We start from the raw sequence: 18,761 nt of genomic DNA on the forward strand, positions 1-18,761 counted from the left end.
TGTGCATACACATGGGTGTGCATGGGTATGCATGCATGGGTGTGCATGTATGGGGGTGTGCATACACATGGGTGTGCATGTATGGGTGTGCATGTATGGGTGTGCATGTATGGGGGTGTGCATACACATGGGTGTGCATGGGTGTGCATGCATGGGTGTCTGCATGCACGGGTGTGTGCGTGCATGGGTGTCTGCGTGTGTATGGGTGCGCGTGTGTGCATGCATGGGTGTGCATGCATGGGGGTGTGCATGTAGGGGCGTGTGCATACATGTTGGTGTGCATGGGTGTGCATTCATGGGGGTGTGCATGTATGGGCGTGTGCATACACGTGGGTGTGCAGGGGTGTGCATGCATGGGGGTGTGCATGTATGGGGGTGTGCGTGTGTGCAGTGTGTGTGCATGGGTGTGCATGGGTGCATGTATGTGGGTGTGCATGTGTGGGTGTGCGCGTGTGCATGGGTGTGCGGATGTGTGCAGAGTGTGTGTGCATGGTTGTGTGCCTACATGGGGGTGTGCATGCATGGGGGTGTGCATGGGTACATGTATGTGCATGCATGGGGGTGTGCATGTGTGTGCACTGGGTGTGTGCACACGCGTGTATGCACACAGGTGTGCATGAGTGTGTGCACTGGGGGTGCGTGTGTGGGTGCATCTGTGTGCAATGGGGGTGTGCATGGGGGCGTGCATGTGTGTGCACTGGGGCATGCATGTGTGTGTGCACTGGGGAGTGTGCGTGGGGGTGTGCATGAGTGTGCCCTGCGGTGTGCATGGGTGTGTGTTCATGTGTGTGTGCATGTGTGCGCACTGGGGTGTGCATGCCTGCATGTGTATGCATGTGTGCACCGGGGTGTGCATGTGTGTGCTGGGGTGTGCATGTGTGTGTACCCTGGTGTGTGTGTGTGTTCATATGCACGTGTGTGCACGTTGGGGTGTGCATGCCTGCATGTGCGCGCTGGGCTATGAGTGTGTGCCTGCATGTGAGTGCACCGGGGTGTGTGTATGCGTGCATGCGCATGCCTGTGCGCTGTGTGTGTGTGTGTGTGTGCAGATGCACGTGTGCGCACTGGGGTGTGCACGCCCGCACCACGGCACCCGAAGCGCCGGGTGAAGCTGCAGACACCCCGAAGCACCCCGAGGCGGGGCGGACACCAGAGCCGCGCGCCCGGTGGGAGCCGTGGCAGGAGGGCCTCGGCGGAGGGCAGGGGAAGCGGTGCCGGCAGCGATAGCAGCGCCCTGCGGTCCCGCACCCGCTTCCTGGGCAGAGCTGCAGCCGGGGCAGTGCTGCGGCCCCAGCCGCCCGCCGAGTTTCAGGGGGAGGAGGTTTGGGTAAGGACGAGGGCTCTGGTGGGTGCTGACGCAGCCTGCGGGGCTCCGGGGGGCTTCCCCTCATGTGGGAGCCGTTTGGTCCCGGGGCGAGCCCCCCCCGGGATGCCTCCCCCTGCCCAGGGCACCGCCAGGCACAGGAGGAAAGAAGGGGGCACCCTCCGGGGGCTCTGAGCGATGCCAAAGGGAGCAAGGCTGGTGCCGGACGGCTGAGCTGCAGGATCCTACATAACGAGGGTGTTCTCCCCGCTGTGGCCTCCCCGTCCCAGCTCAGCACCTTGCCAGCCATCAGAGGTCACATTTTGGTGGTGGTTGGAGGCTGGCTGCCTAAAACAAGCCGGGATCGCTCCCCCAGCCCGGCACTTTGCGGCTGACCCTGTGGTAAGGAGCTGGGGGAGCAGCCACAGAGGAGCCAGAGCTGCAAGGAAGGACGGGGGGGGGGGGCTCCCCGAGCCCTGCACCCCTGCCCAGAAGGGAGTTACTCGCACTCTGCTGCTCACCTGAGCGGTACAAATTGTTGTGGAATATACACGAGTTCCAGCAAAACTAATCCCCAAAGTCCTCCCCTTTGCACCTGGGTGAATTACGGGGGGGGGGTTTGGGGGACCGAGCACGGGCTGCAGCTCCCAAATTCAAGCCCTGGCACGGGCGCAGGGATGGCCAGGAGGAAAGCTGGCAAAGCTGCCTGCGAGGGACCGTGAGGGTGGATGTGCCCAGGTGCTGAGCAGGGATGCTCGCAGCCGCTTCCACCCCCTCGGATGCACAAAGCGCGGAGGTGTCCCCCGCCAGGCGTTATTTCTGTCCTGGCAGCCTCCCTGCGACGCTGCTGATGCTGGAGAAAATACAATTATTATTATTTTCAGCTCTTGATATCACCCGAGAAGGATTGCAGAGTCTTCAGCTGGGAAATACGAAAGCCTCGGTGGGCGGCTTCCCCGGCCCCGCAGCACCTGCTCCCCCGCAGCCCGTGGCTATTTCTGCCTTAGTGCTGTGGGGAGGGCGCTAATTTAAGAAAGCCGCTTCGTTCTTTTTTTAAGGCATGAAGCTACCCCCGGACAGCGCGTTATGGGACCTAGTTACCCAAAAAATCCAACTGCTTCATCCTCCCGTTGGTATCGCAGGGCTGTTGGCACCACCCGGGCAGCAGGAGCAGCAGCAGGCGATTTGTTTTCCCCTGCTCGCACACCGAGTCTGCAGCACCGCTGCTCTGTGCCCTCCCCTGCGTGCTCCCCGGCCCCATCAGGGCTGGCCCTGGACATTTCTGGGTGCTGACAGCTCCCAGCCGGTCCCAGGAATAATTCTGGCTGCCTGAAGGGGAGCGACCACTGTAGCAGTCCCTCTCACACTTCCCTCGGTTCTGGCAGAGCGGCGATGCTACGCCAGGCTTCTTCAATAAAACGAGCACAAAAATACCCAAACAAAGCTTTGCAACAATTAACAACATTAATAAATTCTCCCCGAATGAGTCTGCCAGCACTCCCGACTGACGCACAGAGAGGTGCCGAACCCCAGCCCGTTTCCCAGGAGATGGACGGCCCCGAGCGGGGCAGGAGCTCGGAGGGAGCTCAGCACCGGCGCTGGGCTGGGGAGGATGAAGGCTGGGTGTCGGCGAGCTCCTGCTGCTGCAGCTCGTGCCCTGACGGAGCTGGGGTCCCCCCGCTGCTGGGGGTGGCACGAGCAAGGTGCCAGCTCTGCTTCTGGGTGCATGTCGTGCAGCGAACTCTTATCGCGGTGCAAAACTGTGGCACGAATACAGCTGAAAGGGGCATTGGATGATATCAGACGCTCGGTTGCTTTTACTGATAAAGGAGTGAGGTTTTACGGAGAACAACACATTTAGAGGGTGCCGAGAAATAAATTATCAGCGAAGCCGAGGAGAGAGAGCGCGGGACTGTGGGGTTTTGGGGGAGCTGCTCCCCAGCAGCGGTGCAGGAGGGACGGGAACACCTCTGCGGTCTCCTTTGGTGCACAGACACGAACACAAAGGCTGTTTTGGGGCTGTCCAGGACACCAGGCACCACACTGCAGCCCTAACCTGGGCTGCCCTAGGTGCTAGCAGTGCCTGCAGGCACAGGGCACGTGTTCGTAGCATTTCCCCCTGCCCTGCGCTCGGGAGCTGCCAGCTCCGCATCCATCGGTGCGAAATGTCAGCGCGAGGCAGGGGCAGGCGCGGGGGCTGCAGCCCCTGGGCACCGCGCAGCAGTGGGGGCGCGGAGCCAAGCAGCCCACCTGCGGCACCCGGCCCCCCTTTGCCTGGACAATTTTGTCCGCCTGGACAACCCAAACATGAGGCTGCTTTCCGATCCTGGCGCCATGGCCGTACCGGGCATGAGGGCTCCAAATGCAGGGGAACGATTTCATCCCCTTGCCGCGTGCCCAGCCTCGTCCTCTCCGAGGCTGCTCCAAGTTAGCACCGGCGCCTCTGGGAGCAGCAGCTCCGCAGGGGAGCCGTCTCCTGCCCAACTCAGCATCCGTCCCGGTGTCCCCACACGGGTCCTGTGCCCGAGGTCCCATGCAGGGCAGCGGTGCTGGGTCCTGAGCCCTCACGGCGCCGCGTGCTGCCGGGCTGGAGTCACGTTGGCGTAGAGCAGCTCCTGCTCCTCCAGCTGGGATTTGCGCACCATGGCGTAAGTGGGCTCCTTTTTCTCTTCCAAATTCTGGGATAGGAAGGGAAAAAAATCTTTAAAAAGCAGCGTTTGCAGGCTTCCCCAAGCAAAAGACCCTCCCCAAGCAAAAGACCCTCCACCTTCTGCAGGAACGTCTTGCATCCTTTTGGAGCGAGCACAGGGAGCACGATTACCCACTGACATTTGTGTCCCCACCAGCCCTGTCCCTCTGCAACCATACCCAGCCCAGCCACCAGCCCTTCCCCGCACGGAGCCCCCCACGCAGAGGTGAGAGCCCCAGGCCGGGTGTCCCCTGCCGCTGCCTCGTTCCCCACCTGGCTGGGCCTCTTGACCTCCGTGTAATCGGTGGCTGCGTTTGCCGAGGGGCGGAAAGCCTCCACGTTGCCGTAGGGCTGGCTCTCGCCTGCACCGGCCGGGTGGCCAATATCCGCGTAGTGCAGCACGTCCGCTCCCTGAAACACCACCGAGAGCGGTCTGGGGGTGCTCCTAAGCTCCCTCCAGCCCCCCGGCTGCAGGGGTGGACGCCTCCCCCGTCCCACTGCACCTCACCATCGGGGCTGGGACGGCGGCGGGAGCACCGAGGGAAAATTCGCCTGCCCGACCCCGATTCCCCTTCCCAGGGTTTCTCGGTGGCAGTGGCACAGGTTCGCTGCTCGGCTCTTTCTGCCGGCCAGCTGAGCCCTGAGCACCCCCCCCAGCTGCAGGGAGCAGCCGTGAGCCCGGCTGAAGCACGCTAAGGCTGCAGCCTGAGGCTGGGCTAGGGGCGAAACCTTTCCCCCTTCCAGCAGAGCCCGGAGCAAGCAGTCCCAACACACCACAGGGTTTGCCTTACTGGGTTCGGCGTGCCACGGATCCTGTCCATCTCGACAGCTGCTCCTGAGAAGGCTGAAACACAGACGTGGTCGGACACAAGCAAAGCCAGGGGATCAGAAATATATATTAAAAAAAACCACACACACTGCTGCTTCCAACCTCAGTGTGAAACAGGAAGGACGCCTGCTGCCCAGTGAGCACCCGAAGCAGCTCTTCATACAAACCCAGGGCCCCCCAGCCACCAGCTGGTGGTGGCCCCTGTTGGCCCTCCCCACCCTGCCCTCAAACTCTGTGCCAAATCTGCTGCAAACCCGGCTACAAAGCCAGGCACGTTGCATGCTTGTGGAGCAAGAACGTTGCGTACAGCGCGCACGGTGCCGTGCCGGGCAGCACCCAGCCCGCCGGCTGCCTTCCCCCATCACCATGGGGACCCGACCCGTGGGACGGTGCCCGCAGGGGAAGGAGACCCCCCCCACGCCTCCCCTTGCTCACAAAGCGGAGACGTCGCTCAGTGGAGGTCAGAAATTGGGTGGGTTAGCGAGGGAATGAGGAACTAAGAACCAAAAGAGAGAAAGCAATAGCACGCGGCACAAGGGCCTCGCTTACCCTGCTTCCTCTTCCTGGACAGTATGACCAAAACCCCGGCAGCAACGGCGAGCAGAAACAGAACCACTGCGATGCAGGGAGTGAGGATATCCAGAGCTATGTCCAGGCTGCAAGAGAGAAGAGTTTCTGCCCTCGCACCTCTCAGCCGCACCCAGCAGCGGGCACCGCGGGGCGGGCGCATGGGGCCGTGGCCGGAGGGTCACAGCCGTGGGCAAGGGGCTTGCCTGGGGAGCGAGGGAAGCAGGCACGGTGGTCCTCAGCCTGCAAGCAGCAGAAGCGGGTGGGACATTGGGATCTGCCTCATTCTGCTGCGTCCTGAGCATTTGGAGGAGCACTGCCTCTTAGTTTGCTCTGGTTCAGCTCCACTCTTTGGTGGCTTCCTTCGTTGTAACGGAACGAGGCACATTGTGGTGTGTCACCGGGGCTGGTTTAGAGGAAGCAGTTACCCCCCAGCACGGTGACGGGAAGCCTCAGCTCTCCCAATTCTTGCATCACCTCCAAGGGACAGCAGAGCGGCGAGGAGGCTCCGCGCTCCGGCCCCAGGCTCTGTCAGCCTGCCCCGCGGGGCTGTGCGACTACAAAGCAGAACAGGACCCAGCTCAGCGCGTGCTTGGCTTCCCACGGGCAAACAGCCCCGCCGAGCCTTGCGGAAGGAAACGGGGCCAGCGCTGCAGGCGAAAACCACTTCTTGTATGGCCAGGACATGCGGATCTTTTAAGCTGCAGATGTGGCTGGGGGGGGGCTGAGCAGCCGGCGGTGCTGCGATTGCTTCCCGTGCGAAGCGCGTAGGGTGGAGCGCTGGTTCCTAAAGGCAAGAGCAGGAATCCCTAAGGGAAGCCCGAAGAGCCAGGAGTGCTGCAGCCCCGGAGAGAGCTCAGGGAGGGAGGCAGCTGCTGCTCGCAGTGCGGGGCCAGCAGCTGGCATTCACCTGTGGTCCGGGTGGGAAGAGGGGCTGGCTGTCCCCTGCGTCCCTTCCTGCTGGGTAGGTGGCTGCGTGGGGCCCGCGGTGGACCCGGGCAGAGTGGCCGAGGTGGGGGGCGATGCTGTGGGTGTGGGATCTGCTGCAAGAAGAGGAAAAAGGCTCAGCCAGGCTCCCTGCCTCTGCAGGGGAAACGCTGAGGGCGTTGCAGCGGGTTGGAGAAAGCAACCTCACCGTCCTGCCGGGGCACCCTGCGTCCCCTCTGCTGTGCCCAGAGCACTCAGCCCGAGGTGCGTGGCTCTAAACCCACAGCCGGGGGGATTACAGCAGGATCCCAGCAGCCCCAGTCCCCCCAGCATGCACACACAGAGTTCAGCCTGCAGGAAGGGGCCCTGGGCACCCCGTGCGCCGCCAGCACCGACACGGCAGGGAAATGGGCTGGGAGCTGGGGACTCCACAGAGCTGGCAGTGAGGGCAGGAGGGCGCAGGCAGGGAGAGGGCCACGGGGCAGGGAGAGGGGCCACAGGGCACGGACATGACAGTGATGCACCGCAGCCATGGGGCAGCTGCCCCTGCGGCACCAAGAAGGGGCCGTGGGGACACCTGGAAGACACCGCGGTGCCCTGGTGACCCGTCCCGGCGCAGCCCCGCGGTGCACAGGCGCCCACCTCCTCCTGGCTGCCCCTCCCCGCAGTCCCTGCTCCTGGTGCTTCTACTTGGCCAGGGGGGCACCAACGTTGGACCTCGGGGACCCGCAAGCACTGACCTGGGGACACGATCACCTCCACATCGTCGCTGTCATCGGTGATGATTATGAACCTTCGCACCCCGCAGCGGTAGGTGCCCGCGTCCTCTGCCTCCAGGTTCTGTACAGTCACAGTGAACACCCGCTGGGTGCGATTGTCCCAGATGGAGAACCGGCCCCGCTGCACCCGGGGTTCCTCCTCCGAGGTGGCAATGATGTGGCCGTCAGAATCACAGCTCCTAAATATTCCCGGGCGGCACCAGTACTTCGGGTTGGTCTCGTAGCCGTTCTGGTACGTGCAGGACACCGAGATGGACCCCCCCAGGTGCCCACGCACAGTGCCGGGCCCCCTCACTGCCCGGCCGCCTGCTGAGCGGCACGGAGCCGTGCAGGCGAGCAGCACCAGCACCAGCCTCAGCACCCCCAGCCCCAGCCCCAGCCGCCTCGCCATGGCTGTGCCCTCGCCGACCTCCGCGCCCGGAGCCTCCCGGTGCGGCTGCGGGGCCCGGCCCGCCCCCGGGGCCGTACCTGGCAGCCGGGCGGAGCTCGGCGACCGCTGCTTTCCCCCCCCTTTAACCCCCCCCCACCCTCCTTACCACCCTCCCACCCCGCTTCCTCCCCTCGAGGAGACCGGAGGGAAGGATGGAGCCTCGACGCGGTGCCCGGGCGCTTTATTGCGGCGGGGAAGCGGCGGCGGGGTGCTGAGCGCTGAGAGCGCCGGTGCTCAGCCTCTCCGCAGGCTCAGCCAGAGCACGGCCATGCTCATGGCCAGCAGGGCCAGCAGCTGCAGCCCGGCCAGCAGCAGGAACCAGCGGAGGCTGTGGCAGCGCCCCGATGGCACGTCCACACCCAACGGCACGTCATCCGTGCTCCGCGGAGCATCCGTGCCCAACGGCGCATCCGTGCTCGATGGAGAGTTCACGCCCGGTGGTAGCGGCCGTGGGGTGGTCCAAAAGAGGGCATGGGTAGCCGTCGGTCGTGGCTCTGCAAAGGCGAAGGGGGCCCAGCTGTGTGTGCAGCCCCCTGCTCTCTGCCCCCGCTGCGCCCGGGTGTCGCCACCTCCCGCAGCCTGCGCCCAGCCCCGCACCGTGCGGCTGGGGTGGCACTGGTGCTGCGCGCAGGGGACCCGCAAGCACTGACCTGGGGACACGATCACCTCCACATCGTCGCTGTCATCGGTGAGGATTATGAACCTTCGCACCCCGCAGCGGTAGGTGCCCGTGTCCTCTGCCTCCAGGTTCTGTACGGTCACGGTGAACACCCGCTGGGTGCGATTGTCCCAGATGGAGAACCGGCCCCGCTGCACCCAGGGCTCCTCCTCCGAGGTGGCGATGATGTGGCCGTCAGAATCACAGCTCCTAAATATTCCCGGGCGGCACCAGAACTTTGGGTTGGTCTCGTAGCCGTGCTGGTACGTGCAGGACACCGAGATGGACCCCCCCGGGTGCCCACGCACAGTGCCGGGCCCCCTCACTGCCCGGCCGCCTGCTGAGCGGCACGGAGCCGTGCAGGCGAGCAGCAGCAGCAGCAGCAGCCACATGGCCAGGCTGGCCTTTAGCACCCGCCGGGCAGCACTCCAGCCAGACATGCTCCTCGGTGCCCCTCGGGGGCTTCGCTTCCTCTTTTGCCCGTGGCTCAGCACCACTCCCTGGTGGAGGCCAGGCAGCTGCATGGGAACTCTAGTTTCCTCTGGTGTCAGCTGATTTCCCACATCCTCTTCTTGCACCAACAGCAGCCCGGCCCCCCTGCCTGGCCCTCGCATTGTGCCCCCGCTCCGTCGCTTCCCTTTGCCCCCGGGGAGCCCCCACGGTGGGTGCCGTCCTGCCCCTCCGTGCCTCGCTGCGCGGTGCCTCCAGACGGCGGCACACAGCGGGGTCTGCACCCAGGGGGGCTCAGCCCTGTGCAGGGACCCCCTGAGCCCCAAACGTGCCCCATCCCCGCTGCCCTGGCTGGGATGTCCCCCCCCCATCCCTTGTCCCCTAGCAGCGGCCCCCCCAGCCTCCCCCTTCCTCCTTCTCACCGACTTGCTGACCCTGTGGTTTGCTGGGAAAATCCCTCAGCAGAAGGGGAGCTGGATGAGTGCGTAACAGGGTGGGCGAACAACCGGCCGATGGGTCGGGCTCCAAGGGTTGTGGTGCCTCAAAGGGTTGTGGGGCCTCCAAGGGTTGTAGTGCCTGGGTTACATCAGGCTGTTGGCCGGTCCCTCGGGGGGTTCCCCCGGGCTCCATTCCGGGGCCAGTTCTCTTCAATGTTTTTATAAACGACCTGGATGCAGGACTCGAAGGCATTTTTTTTGTGGGTGATGTTAAATTGGGAGGAGCTGTGGGCTCCCTCGAGAGCGGAGAGGCCCTTGTGCACAGCCCTGCTGCTGGCACCACCCGCAGCTCTGGCCTGGGAGAAGGCGAGGAGGCAGCTGTAAGGCGCGCTCCTTAAGGTCTGACAGCACTGAGGGTGCCCCTTGGTGGAGACACAGCTCAACTGGCCCTGGCCTGTGCCTGGATCCTGGCCCCAAAGCGGGCTCTCTGCAGATGAAGGGTCCCCGCTGAGCACCATCCACGTGGGGCCCCAGGCTGCCAGAGTGCCCGTGCGGTGGCTGTGGGGCAGGCAGAGAAAGGTGGGGTGAGGAATGGGGGGGCTGTGTGACGGGAGCGTCAGCTGGAAGGCCGTCGGTGGGGACGGGCGAGCTGTGCCACCTCCAGCCCCGTGCACCCCGGGGCCCGTCCTGCTGCTGGGAACGAGCCGGGGGGCGAAGTGGGAAGGGCGGCGTGATGCTGGAGGGACGCAGCTCCCAGGCTCGGCCAGCTGCAGGTGAGCCTGGAAATGGGCGTTTGGCTCCATCCGGCAGGGCTGGCGCTGCTGAGGGCTCCTCTCCCCACAGCGGGGCTCAGCCAGGTGCTCGTGTCCCCTCCAGGACACCAAGTCCCCCAAACGGGGCTCCCTGCACGGCCCCACATGTTGGAGAAGTTTCTCCAAGGAAAATTTAAATACTCAGCCTGGGAGCACGGCACCCGCGATACCTCCAATGGCTGTGGCTTTCCTGCAGCCGCCAGCACTTTCCGCTTGCCCGCGGGGACGGAGCTGACCCCAGGCAGGCGGTGCTGGTGCGGGGTCAGGCGGTGGTACGGGGCGATGCCCACGGGACTGCAGAACCCCCACCCCCCCACCTCCTGTGCCCCTGAGACTCAAGCCCCTGGAAGGAGATCAGCGCCTGTGGGGCCACGGGGTGGCTGCGATGGATGGGGACAAGGGGAAGGAGGACGAGAGGGAAGGTGTGGGTCGGCTGTGCCAGGGTGGAAGGAGCCACGTGCCCACCCCACGGGCACGGCGTCGGGCCGAGCCCCCCCACAGGGTGCCCAAGGCAGGGCTGCTCTTGTTTGTTTTGTCGAGCAGAAGTGTCTGGCTTCCCCCCAAACCACCTCTTCTGGCCCGAATATGTCCTTTGAGTGGCAACGCTGCTCTTCCCCCGATATTAAACCTTTCCAGTGAAAGCTGCAGAAGCCCAAAGGCTGCAGAGGCAGAGCCACTTCCCGGCAGCTCCCGGGCCGGTGGCTTTGTTCCTCCGTGCCCGCTGGGAAGAGGGGAAAGCAAGACCCTGCCGGAGGCTGAGGAGCCTCCTTCCCCATGTCCTGCCCGTCTGTCCCCCGCCTCCCACACCGCCCGTCCCCGTAGGGCGAGAGGAAGCTCGGTGTTTTCCCCCGGCCATGGGGTATCTCCCTTCCCGGAGAGCCGGGGGGGCTGGCCGGGAGCTGCCCTCCACCCTCCCGGCCCCTGACTCACGGCAGATAACCTCAAGATGTAAATTCAAGAAGTGGCCGGCGGCTGCCAACCTGCTTTCTGCCGATAAACCTCCCAGGGAAACCTGGCAGCGAAGCCTCACTGCCACATCCCCGGGTCCCTCTCCTCTTCCCTTGCTCTGAGCTTTGTTTCCCCTCTCCCTGGTGCCCCCGAGCACCCACCGGCACAGCCCCAGCACCACCGGGGTCCCCGGGGTCCCTTTCACCCAGAGGGTCCCAGAGGTGCACTGAGCCCCACCAGGGAGGTCCTTTCTTGCCATGTATCTAAATTTAAAGCAACCCATTTGCATCCAAGCCAGGAAAACATCCCGCACACCAGCGTGCGAAGGAATCGGATGTATTTTTCCCGTCTGGAGGCGTTGCTCAACCCGCAGAAGCAGCAGCAGGAGGCTGGGACGGGGCGGGGACGTGCTTGGGGGGGGGAATTGGGGTGTCCCCGGGCTCGGGGGGCTCTGTCCATGGGCAGAGGTGGTCGAGCTGCTGAGATCCTCCCGTGATGGAACCGCAGCCCCTGGTGAAGCTCATTCCCACCCTGCAGCCCCCCTGCTCCCTGCCCAGCCCAGAGCAAAGCGCCGCTGTCTCTGCAGGGAACCACCTGGGGACCCCGCTGCCTGCCCGGGGCGCTCCCTTACGACCGGAGGAATTAATTTCTGTGCTGGGCGCCGCGGCCGGGCCTTCCCCTGCTCCTGTCCTGGCAAAAGGTGTTGGTGTAGAAGTTCTCGTCCTCCAGCTCGGCGTCCTGCTCCACGGCGCTGCTGCCCTGCCGCGGGGGCGGCGTGTCCCCAGGGCCCTGGGGCACGGCAGGGGTTCAGCAGGCGGCACGGCACGGCCGGGTGCTGCAGGGCTTCCCGGTTCCCTGCTGCCCGTGCCGGGGCTCTCACCTTTGTCAGGTCCAGCTCGTTGTCGTAGACGTTGTCCAGCTCCCCGGCGAAGGCAGGCTTGGAGGGGGTCGGGGGGGGTTTGGTGCGAGGGGGCGGCGCGTCCCCAAAATCCTGAAACAGGCAGCGGGGTCAGGGGGCAGCCGGCCCCGCTCCCTGCCAGGCTCAGCCCCACGAGCTCCAGCCGTGCCCCCGGGCACCCAGAGAAGTCCGAAGGCTGCAGCTGCAGGGGGGGCTCGCGGGGACCGGTGGTCCCGGGGGGGCTCGCCGGGCACTTGCCGTATGGTGCAGCTGCGCCCGGTCCTTCGGCTTAGATCTCACCGCTCCCAGGGGTCTCCAGAGGTCTGGGGGCAGAAAGAAGAGCCGTGGCAAAGCAGCCTAACCCCCTCCAGGTTCCCCAGCCCCAGCCCCGCTCAGCTCCCCCGGATGGGTCCCGCTGTGCCTGGGACGGGCGCAGTGGCACCCTTGGGTGCCCTTACCTTCCCTCCTCCTCCACAGGACGTAGATGAGCCCGGCAGAGCCGGCCACAGCCAGCAGGGAGAGCAGCACCGCCGTGGGCACCAGGGCGCTCAGGGCTGACCTGGGGGGGCTGGGGGCAAGAGGAGCGGGGCTGTTTGTCTCTCCCCCCAGAGGCTGGCGCTGTGCTCCTGCAGCCCCCTGCCCACCGCGGGACGGGCCACGAAGCAGGGACACCAGCCTGGGGCCCCACTTGGGTCTCCGCTGCCGCATCACCCCCCCAGAAAAACGTCTCCGGAGTGTCCCCACGAGCCCCCCGGTGCGAGGACCCCCATGGCACCCCACGCCTGCGAGCCCCCTGCCCGCCCCGCGGTGCTCACCCCGTGGCAGTGGCATTGGTGACGTTGGCCGTGTAGAGGAGCTCGGTTGTGGTGTCGGGGAGCCAGGGCGAGGGGGTGGCTGCAGGGTTTGCAGGCACAGCTCGTACGGACGCGTCAGGGGTGGTCCTGGGGGGAGCTGGGGTCCCCCACGTCCCACCGGCAGGAGGTGAGCACTTGCCCGTACCGTGCCCAGCCCTTGCCCCTGCCCTGCCGGCGTTCCCACGGGGTGCTCCTCCCCTGCAGCTCCCCGCGGAGAGGCATCTCTCCGGCTGCCAGGAACCGAGGCTTTCCCGAGGCTGGAGGGCCTGGATGTGCCCCTTATCCCCACCCAGACGCTCAGACTTTGCACCCCAGACCCGCTTTGGTTTGCAGAGTTTGTACTCTCTCTGGCTGCAGCACCGAGGCTCATCCAGGAGCATTCACTCGCGAGTTTAGCTGCTGGCTTTGCCATCCTTCCTGCACAGCACCCGGTGCTGGGAGCCCAAATAATGGTCTGGGACTGGCCTCGGTGCTGCAAACCCCTGCACGGGGCTCCAGCCTGCCCTGCATGCACCTACATGCATCCCTTGACAAAGGGACCCGTCACCCCTGCCGCCCTGCCACTGGTTTGTACTGGGTGGCAACCAACGTAAGCGGAGCTGAGCTGCACCATTTCTCCCCAACATAACCCAGCACCTTCCCCCGAAAGGCTTTCCCTTACAAAAAACCACAACAAAATGCCAGCACTCACCTGGCAAAACCCTGATGGTAACCGGCGTCATGATGTCCCTGCCCGCCCGCTCCACCCCGCACCAGTAGCTCCCAGCGTCCTCCTCCGAGAGCTCCTCCAGGGTGAGCAGGACGAGGCAGAAGACGTGGTTGTCCGTGATGGAGACCCGGCCGCGCTGCCGGGGCACTTCTCTGCCCGCTGTCTCCACCACCTTGCGGCAGGAGTCCCGCGAGGCCCCGCGGCACCAGTACTTGTTGTAGCCCTGGTAGCCAGGCGCGTACCAGCAGTGCAGGGACAGCGCCTGGCCCGCGCGGCCGCTGACCTCCCGGGGGGCAATGAGAGCCTGGCACGCTGCGGAGAAACCGAGCGGTGATGGAGAGGAACCACCCGTGGTCTGGAACTGCGCCCGTCCTCCCTCCAAGCTGCCCCTTGTCGGCTTGTTTCGGAGGGGCGGTGAGAAATGAGCACTTTTTGGAAGACCCCTTCTGCCTGCTTTTAGCCCCATAATGCTGCGGTGATGGGAGGCTTCGGCTCCGGGGCTGGTACCCGAAGGTTGGAGCACCGCTGGGGGGGGGCTCAGCAGCTCTGCTCCCCCCCCCCGGATCGCTGCACCCATCCTCACCTGGGAGAAGGAGCCAGCCCCAGCGCGGCCACGTCCCCATCATCCTGCTCCGCTCCAGGGGCCCGCGAGCATCAGGCGCTCCCGGGGGAGTGAGAGGTCAGGGGAGGGCGGCAGGGATGCGGGGCTGGCGCTCAGCCCCTGCGATTTTCTGCTGCTGCTTCCTCGCTCGTGCAAGCGGCGACCGCAGAGCACGTGGCTGGCTGGGTTATTTTTGTCTGGGGGAGTTTCACCTCGGGGCTGGGGGGTTTCTGCCGGGGGGAACGAGGCTCTGGGGTGCTTTCTGCACACTGGCCCGCCCAGAGGCCGGGTGCTCGGGGCCGCAGGGAGGGCGGCAGCAGGAGGAACAGAGCCCTGAGCCTGCCCCGGGCGCGGGGACGTGGAGCCCGTGCACGAATGCAGGGCGGTGGCACGGGAGGGCAGGGGCCTCACCCCAAATTTCTGCAGGGAGAGGATGGAGCACAGAGAGGGGATGGAGCACACGAGCTCTGCCCAGCTTTAAATGCCAAGCTGGAGCAAAACCAGCACGGGAGCTCCAGCCTTGGTGCGCCCTGGGCAGCGCTGGGGGGCGGTGCTGGTGCAGAGCAGCCTCCTGGGTGCTCGGAGGGCTCGGCTCAACCCCTCAGCTCTGTTTTGGCTCGGGCAGGGTCGCCGCCTCTCCCCACTTGGGTTTTCGGTTGTGCCTCACAGCACCGAGCAGGGCACAGGGACGACAGTCCTGGGGGCCACAGGGAAGCGCCTGCTCCTCTCCTGCCGGGCAACCTTGTGGGGGGGCCGGGGCCACCCTTGGGTGCCAGCAGCACCCAGAACGGGCTCCCCTCGCCTGCTGATTCCCTCCCCTTGCACAGACCCAGAGCCCCCGAGCAGAGGCGGGTGCTTGGCAGGGGCAGCAGGGGCACAAACGGAGCCGAACCCCAGCTTGGCCCTTCCCTGCCCCCCCGTGTCCCTGCGCACCGCAGCGGGAGCTCCTTTTTGCACCAGCCTCCTGGGTTTTCTTCCTCTTCCTAGAACTGCCGCGCTTGTTTCCATTTCACAGCCAGGTGCCTATGTCCTGGTGATGGGACCTGCTCAAAGCAGGAGCTTTCCTGGGGGCTCCCCAGCCTGGGACAGGGGGCTGAGACCCCAAACCCCTGCAGGAGACCTGTTATGGGGCCAGCACCCCTCGCGGGGCACACACACGATAGGACCCCACAGACAGGGTGTCAGGGGCTCACCCCAAGGCCCCCCCTTCCTTCCCACACTACTTTTTGGCCCGTTTGCTCTATGTGAGGAAGCAGAAGGAAGGAAGTGAGCCTGCAGGTGAAAATACAGAAGCCGGCGGCGGCCGTGCAGGAGCGGGGTGACCGCAGCGCCCGCAGCAGCGTCTCCTCCGTGGGGCACCGCGGCAGGGCGGGGGACAGAGGCCACATCTCCGCCCCGACACCGGCTCCCCCTTCCTCCTCCCGGGCTCTTTCTCACCGCACACGAGAACCGCAGAGGATAAAATAACCCCGAGGCTGCCTGCTGTCTGCTGGGCTCGTCCCGTCCTAGCAGCCCCGAGCGGGGCGCGCAGCCGGGGCGCTGCGTCATCCGGTCACCCCTGGCCGGGGTGCTGGGCTGAGGTGCTGGGCTTCTCACCCCTGCTTTGGGGGTGTTCAAAATGCCACAAGTGCTGACCTTTGCTCATTTAATGTCTGGAAACAGGAGGGGGAGAAGCAAATTCGCTGGCCCGTGGTCCCCCTGCATGTCCAGCCACGGGCACGGTGGCAAGCAGGGGTCCCCCCATCTCCTGCATTGTGGTGCTGGGGTCACATCTGTGGGGTGCGGGGCACCTCGGTGGGACAGGCAGAGCCCCTGGCAAGAGGAAAGCTGGTGTAGGGGAAGGAGCATGAGCCCAAAATGCAGCATCTCCCCCTGCAGCACCCCAAAACAGGGCAGCTCCCCCTGCTGCATGGCTGGGAGCGGGGAGCACCCATGGTGTGACCCCGTCCCTGCTCCTACACCTCCACGGCCACCCCGTAGGCAGGGTCTGCCTGGAGCAGAGCGGTGCAGAGGATGCGCTGCTGCCCCTGCTCCACGTTCAACACCCAGCAGGGTGCTCCGCAGCCCCCCGGCCCCGCAGAGAGATCGCTGGTGGTGGGCAGCCCCTGCAGCCCCTGCCCGGTGGTTGTAGGGTTGGGGTTAGGGTGAGCGATGCGACCAGGCGCTGCTTTTGCCCAGTGAGATTTTGGGTCAGGTCTTGTCTCTGGTCTTAACAGAAATGGGCAGAAAATGAATCGACCGAGGCCCACGGGTGCTCAGCCCAGAGCCAAAAGACCCGCCGAGCCCCCGTCCCACCTTATCCCACTGCAGCCTCTGAGCTGCAACCTCTTCAGTGACGTTTCCCAACCCCAGATCCTGTTATTTAATCTGGGACCTTTGAAAAATAATCTGTGTGCTTCAGACCCTGCTTTCATGTGCTGCTTTGTCAGCTTTGGTGAAACCATCCCTGCGAGATAAGGGGAACATTGTCATTGCTAATGGGGCTCCCGCAGCGCTGGCTGACCGCGCGCCCGATCTGATCCCTCTCTTCCGCTGCCATCTCTGATAACCACGTTAAAGCCAGATCGTTCCCAGATATCCTGATTTAGCACGGAAAATAGAGCCCTGAGGGCTTGGTTAGGGCTGGGGGCTTCCTGGGGGCTCTGCCTGAGGCTGGGCTCCCTGGCCAGGAAGGGTCGGGGTGCCAGGGGTTGTTCCTGCGGGGAGGTTAAGGAAGATGCAGAGGGTGAAATTCTGACTGCTGCCTATTTCACGGGGAAGGAACAGCGCCAGCAGGGCTCACACCTCCCCCCGAAGTGCTACACAAGCAGTCCAGGGGCAGCTGGTGGGGTCAGGCAGCTGGGCAGGAGCAGGGTTGGAGAGAAGCAGAACCCCCCGCGCTGGGTGCGAACCTTCCAGGGCTCCCCCAGGCAAACACACAGGCAAGGAGATAAGCTCCGAGGTGGCAGAGGACTATCGGAGTACAATCTCCCAGCAGGTGAGGCCAAACAACGGGGTAAATTGCCGGCTCCTTTGAAATCTCTCCTGCCAATCGGTCGTTTCCCCCCATTTCATTGCCGCTTTCGGGGGTCGTGCACCTGCTGGGGCCATAAACCTCCACAAACCCCTCGCTGGCTGCGGGAGCCTCTGCCCGGCTGGGTGAGGGGCTGGGGAAGCCGCTGGTTTTCTTCTGGTGGTGGGGGAGGACAATCCTGGCTGGGCGAGGGCAGAGGGTGCTGCAGGCGTCAGGCAGTTAAGGGGCTGCTGCCACTATCAGGAAGGGGCCGGGGCCCCAAAAGCCCGAAAGTGTCCCCAGGCCCCTGGAGCAGGGCCAGCCCGTGCTGCTGGGGAGCTGCCTGTGTCCCGCTGCTGCTGCCTGGCATTTTGCAGCGATCCGTGCTGTCTCGCCGAGCTGCCTCGGGCTTGGCACCCACACGATGAGTTAGGAAAATTCCTCCTGCTGTTAACCCTGCGGGGCCAAGCGGGGCTCTGGTGTAACCCCGGTGCCCGCAGCAGGAAGGCGAGCTGGTATTTATGAGGCTCTCCGTCCTGCCAGCTGGGCAGCAGCCTCTCGTTGCTCTCCGTTATGGCTTGGAAAAGGAAAATGAAAAGGAAAATGAACATTTCTGGAGCCGAGGTCGGCCGGAGGAGGCTCCCCGAGCCATTCCCGCAGCAGGGCTGAGCCAGGAGCCCCCCAGAGCTGCAGCTTTGGGCTGGGGCGCACGGGGGGCTCCAGCTCCTCTTTGCAGGGGGGTTAAATTCATCCCAGTCCATCAAGGAGCTTGGCTGAGCCCGGCACAAACTCAGCACGGCTCAGGCACCGGGGGCAGGATCCCCCTGGTCTTGTTGAAGTCACCCTGGGTGAAATTCACAAATTATTTTTCAGGGACCCCCAATTCAATAAAAGAACCCGGGGTCGGGAGATGCTCTCCTCTTCCCTGGCCCCACCTGGTGCGGGGCATATGCCTCATGCTGGACCTCGGGGCCGGCCTCACCGCTTCTAAATTATCTGATCCAGACACGGCTGGTGCTGCCGCCCGTCTCCGTGCTGGCGGTCAGCTCTGGGTGCCCCAGAGCTGGGGGCTCGGGGTGTAGGATGCCCTGCGCCGGGTCTGGGCGTGGGTACAGCTCCCCAGCCTGAGACCCCCCCGTCCCCCGTCCCCGGGCTGGTTTTCCTCTTTTCTGGCTGTCGTTGCCCTGACCCATCCTCTGCCCTGGCAGAACCGTGTCTGCCGTCGGAGGAATTAACGGGCAGATGTAATTAGCAACGTCAGGCAAGGCAGAAAGCCGGCAGCGGGGGGTGCAGATGGCTCCTGGCAACTGCTCTGCTCGGGGCCGTCTGCTGAGCCGGAGGGGGGACCGGAGGTTGAACTGAGACCTCTTAAAGAGCTCTCCCAGGGAAGGTTTGTTTCGTTCCCTCCTGACCCAAAGCACCGGGTTGCTCTAAAGGGAGCTGGGAATAAAAGGGCCTCGGTGAGACACCGGCTGTCGCCCCGGGTTTAGGCACAGCTCTGTCTTGCTCCTGAGCACGGCTCTGGTTTTGTCCCCGAGCAGGCTCCCAGCGGGGCTGCCTGAGTGCAGGGTGTCCCCGAAGGGAGCTGCTGGGGATCCTAACGGGGCCGAGGGGCCCCGGCTGGCACAAACCCTCGCTGTGCCGGCGCAGCACGGCCCGATGGCAGCAGGGGCTGACGGCCAGGGAGGGGGCAGCCGGAGCACCCCCAGGGCAGGGCCAGGAGCCCTAAAATTAGGGTTTTAGGGTGAGCCGGGCATGGTGCACGGCTTGGTGCCTGCAGCAGAGATGACTGCGTGCTCCCAGCTTGGAGGCTGGTCGGAGCCCAGGGCTCCAGCATCGGCTGCGGCGGAGGGAAGGTGGGAAGGAGGGAGGGATGGA

At 64.9% G+C, this 18,761-nt stretch overlaps 2 protein-coding genes across 7 annotated transcripts; both read right to left on the reverse strand.

The window, feature by feature from the left end:
• Positions 1 to 3,097: 3,097 nt before the first annotated feature.
• On the reverse strand, positions 3,098 to 9,108 carry LOC308179737 (uncharacterized protein). Of its 6 annotated transcripts, none has more exons than XM_080560358.1 (7): positions 8,175 to 8,316; positions 7,056 to 8,018; positions 6,299 to 6,428; positions 5,371 to 5,477; positions 4,784 to 4,836; positions 4,266 to 4,403; positions 3,098 to 3,981 (listed from the first exon to the last, which is right to left on the reverse strand). In XM_080560358.1, exons 2-7 carry the CDS (start codon positions 7,483 to 7,485, stop codon positions 3,868 to 3,870), a joined length of 972 nt encoding a protein of 323 aa, XP_080416484.1. In that variant the 5' UTR covers positions 7,486 to 8,018; positions 8,175 to 8,316; the 3' UTR covers positions 3,098 to 3,867. The 6 variants fall into 6 exon arrangements, 5 of the variants coding, with proteins under 5 accessions (XP_080416484.1, XP_080416483.1, XP_080416481.1 ...); XM_080560357.1 differs by having other exon boundaries at positions 6,299 to 6,431; XM_080560355.1 differs by lacking the exon at positions 7,056 to 8,018 and having other exon boundaries at positions 8,175 to 9,108.
• A 172-nt stretch (positions 9,109 to 9,280) lies between these two features.
• On the reverse strand, positions 9,281 to 18,734 carry LOC308180123 (uncharacterized protein). Its single transcript, XM_080561286.1, has 3 exons — positions 12,980 to 18,734; positions 12,186 to 12,948; positions 9,281 to 12,050 (listed from the first exon to the last, which is right to left on the reverse strand). Exons 1-3 carry the CDS (start codon positions 13,865 to 13,867, stop codon positions 11,872 to 11,874), a joined length of 1,830 nt encoding a protein of 609 aa, XP_080417412.1. The 5' UTR covers positions 13,868 to 18,734; the 3' UTR covers positions 9,281 to 11,871.
• Positions 18,735 to 18,761: the final 27 nt, after the last annotated feature.

The sequence above is a fragment of the Anser brachyrhynchus genome, assembly GCF_964034855.1.
Source record: "Anser brachyrhynchus genome assembly, chromosome: 18".
NCBI classification, from domain to species: domain Eukaryota; kingdom Metazoa; phylum Chordata; class Aves; order Anseriformes; family Anatidae; genus Anser; species Anser brachyrhynchus.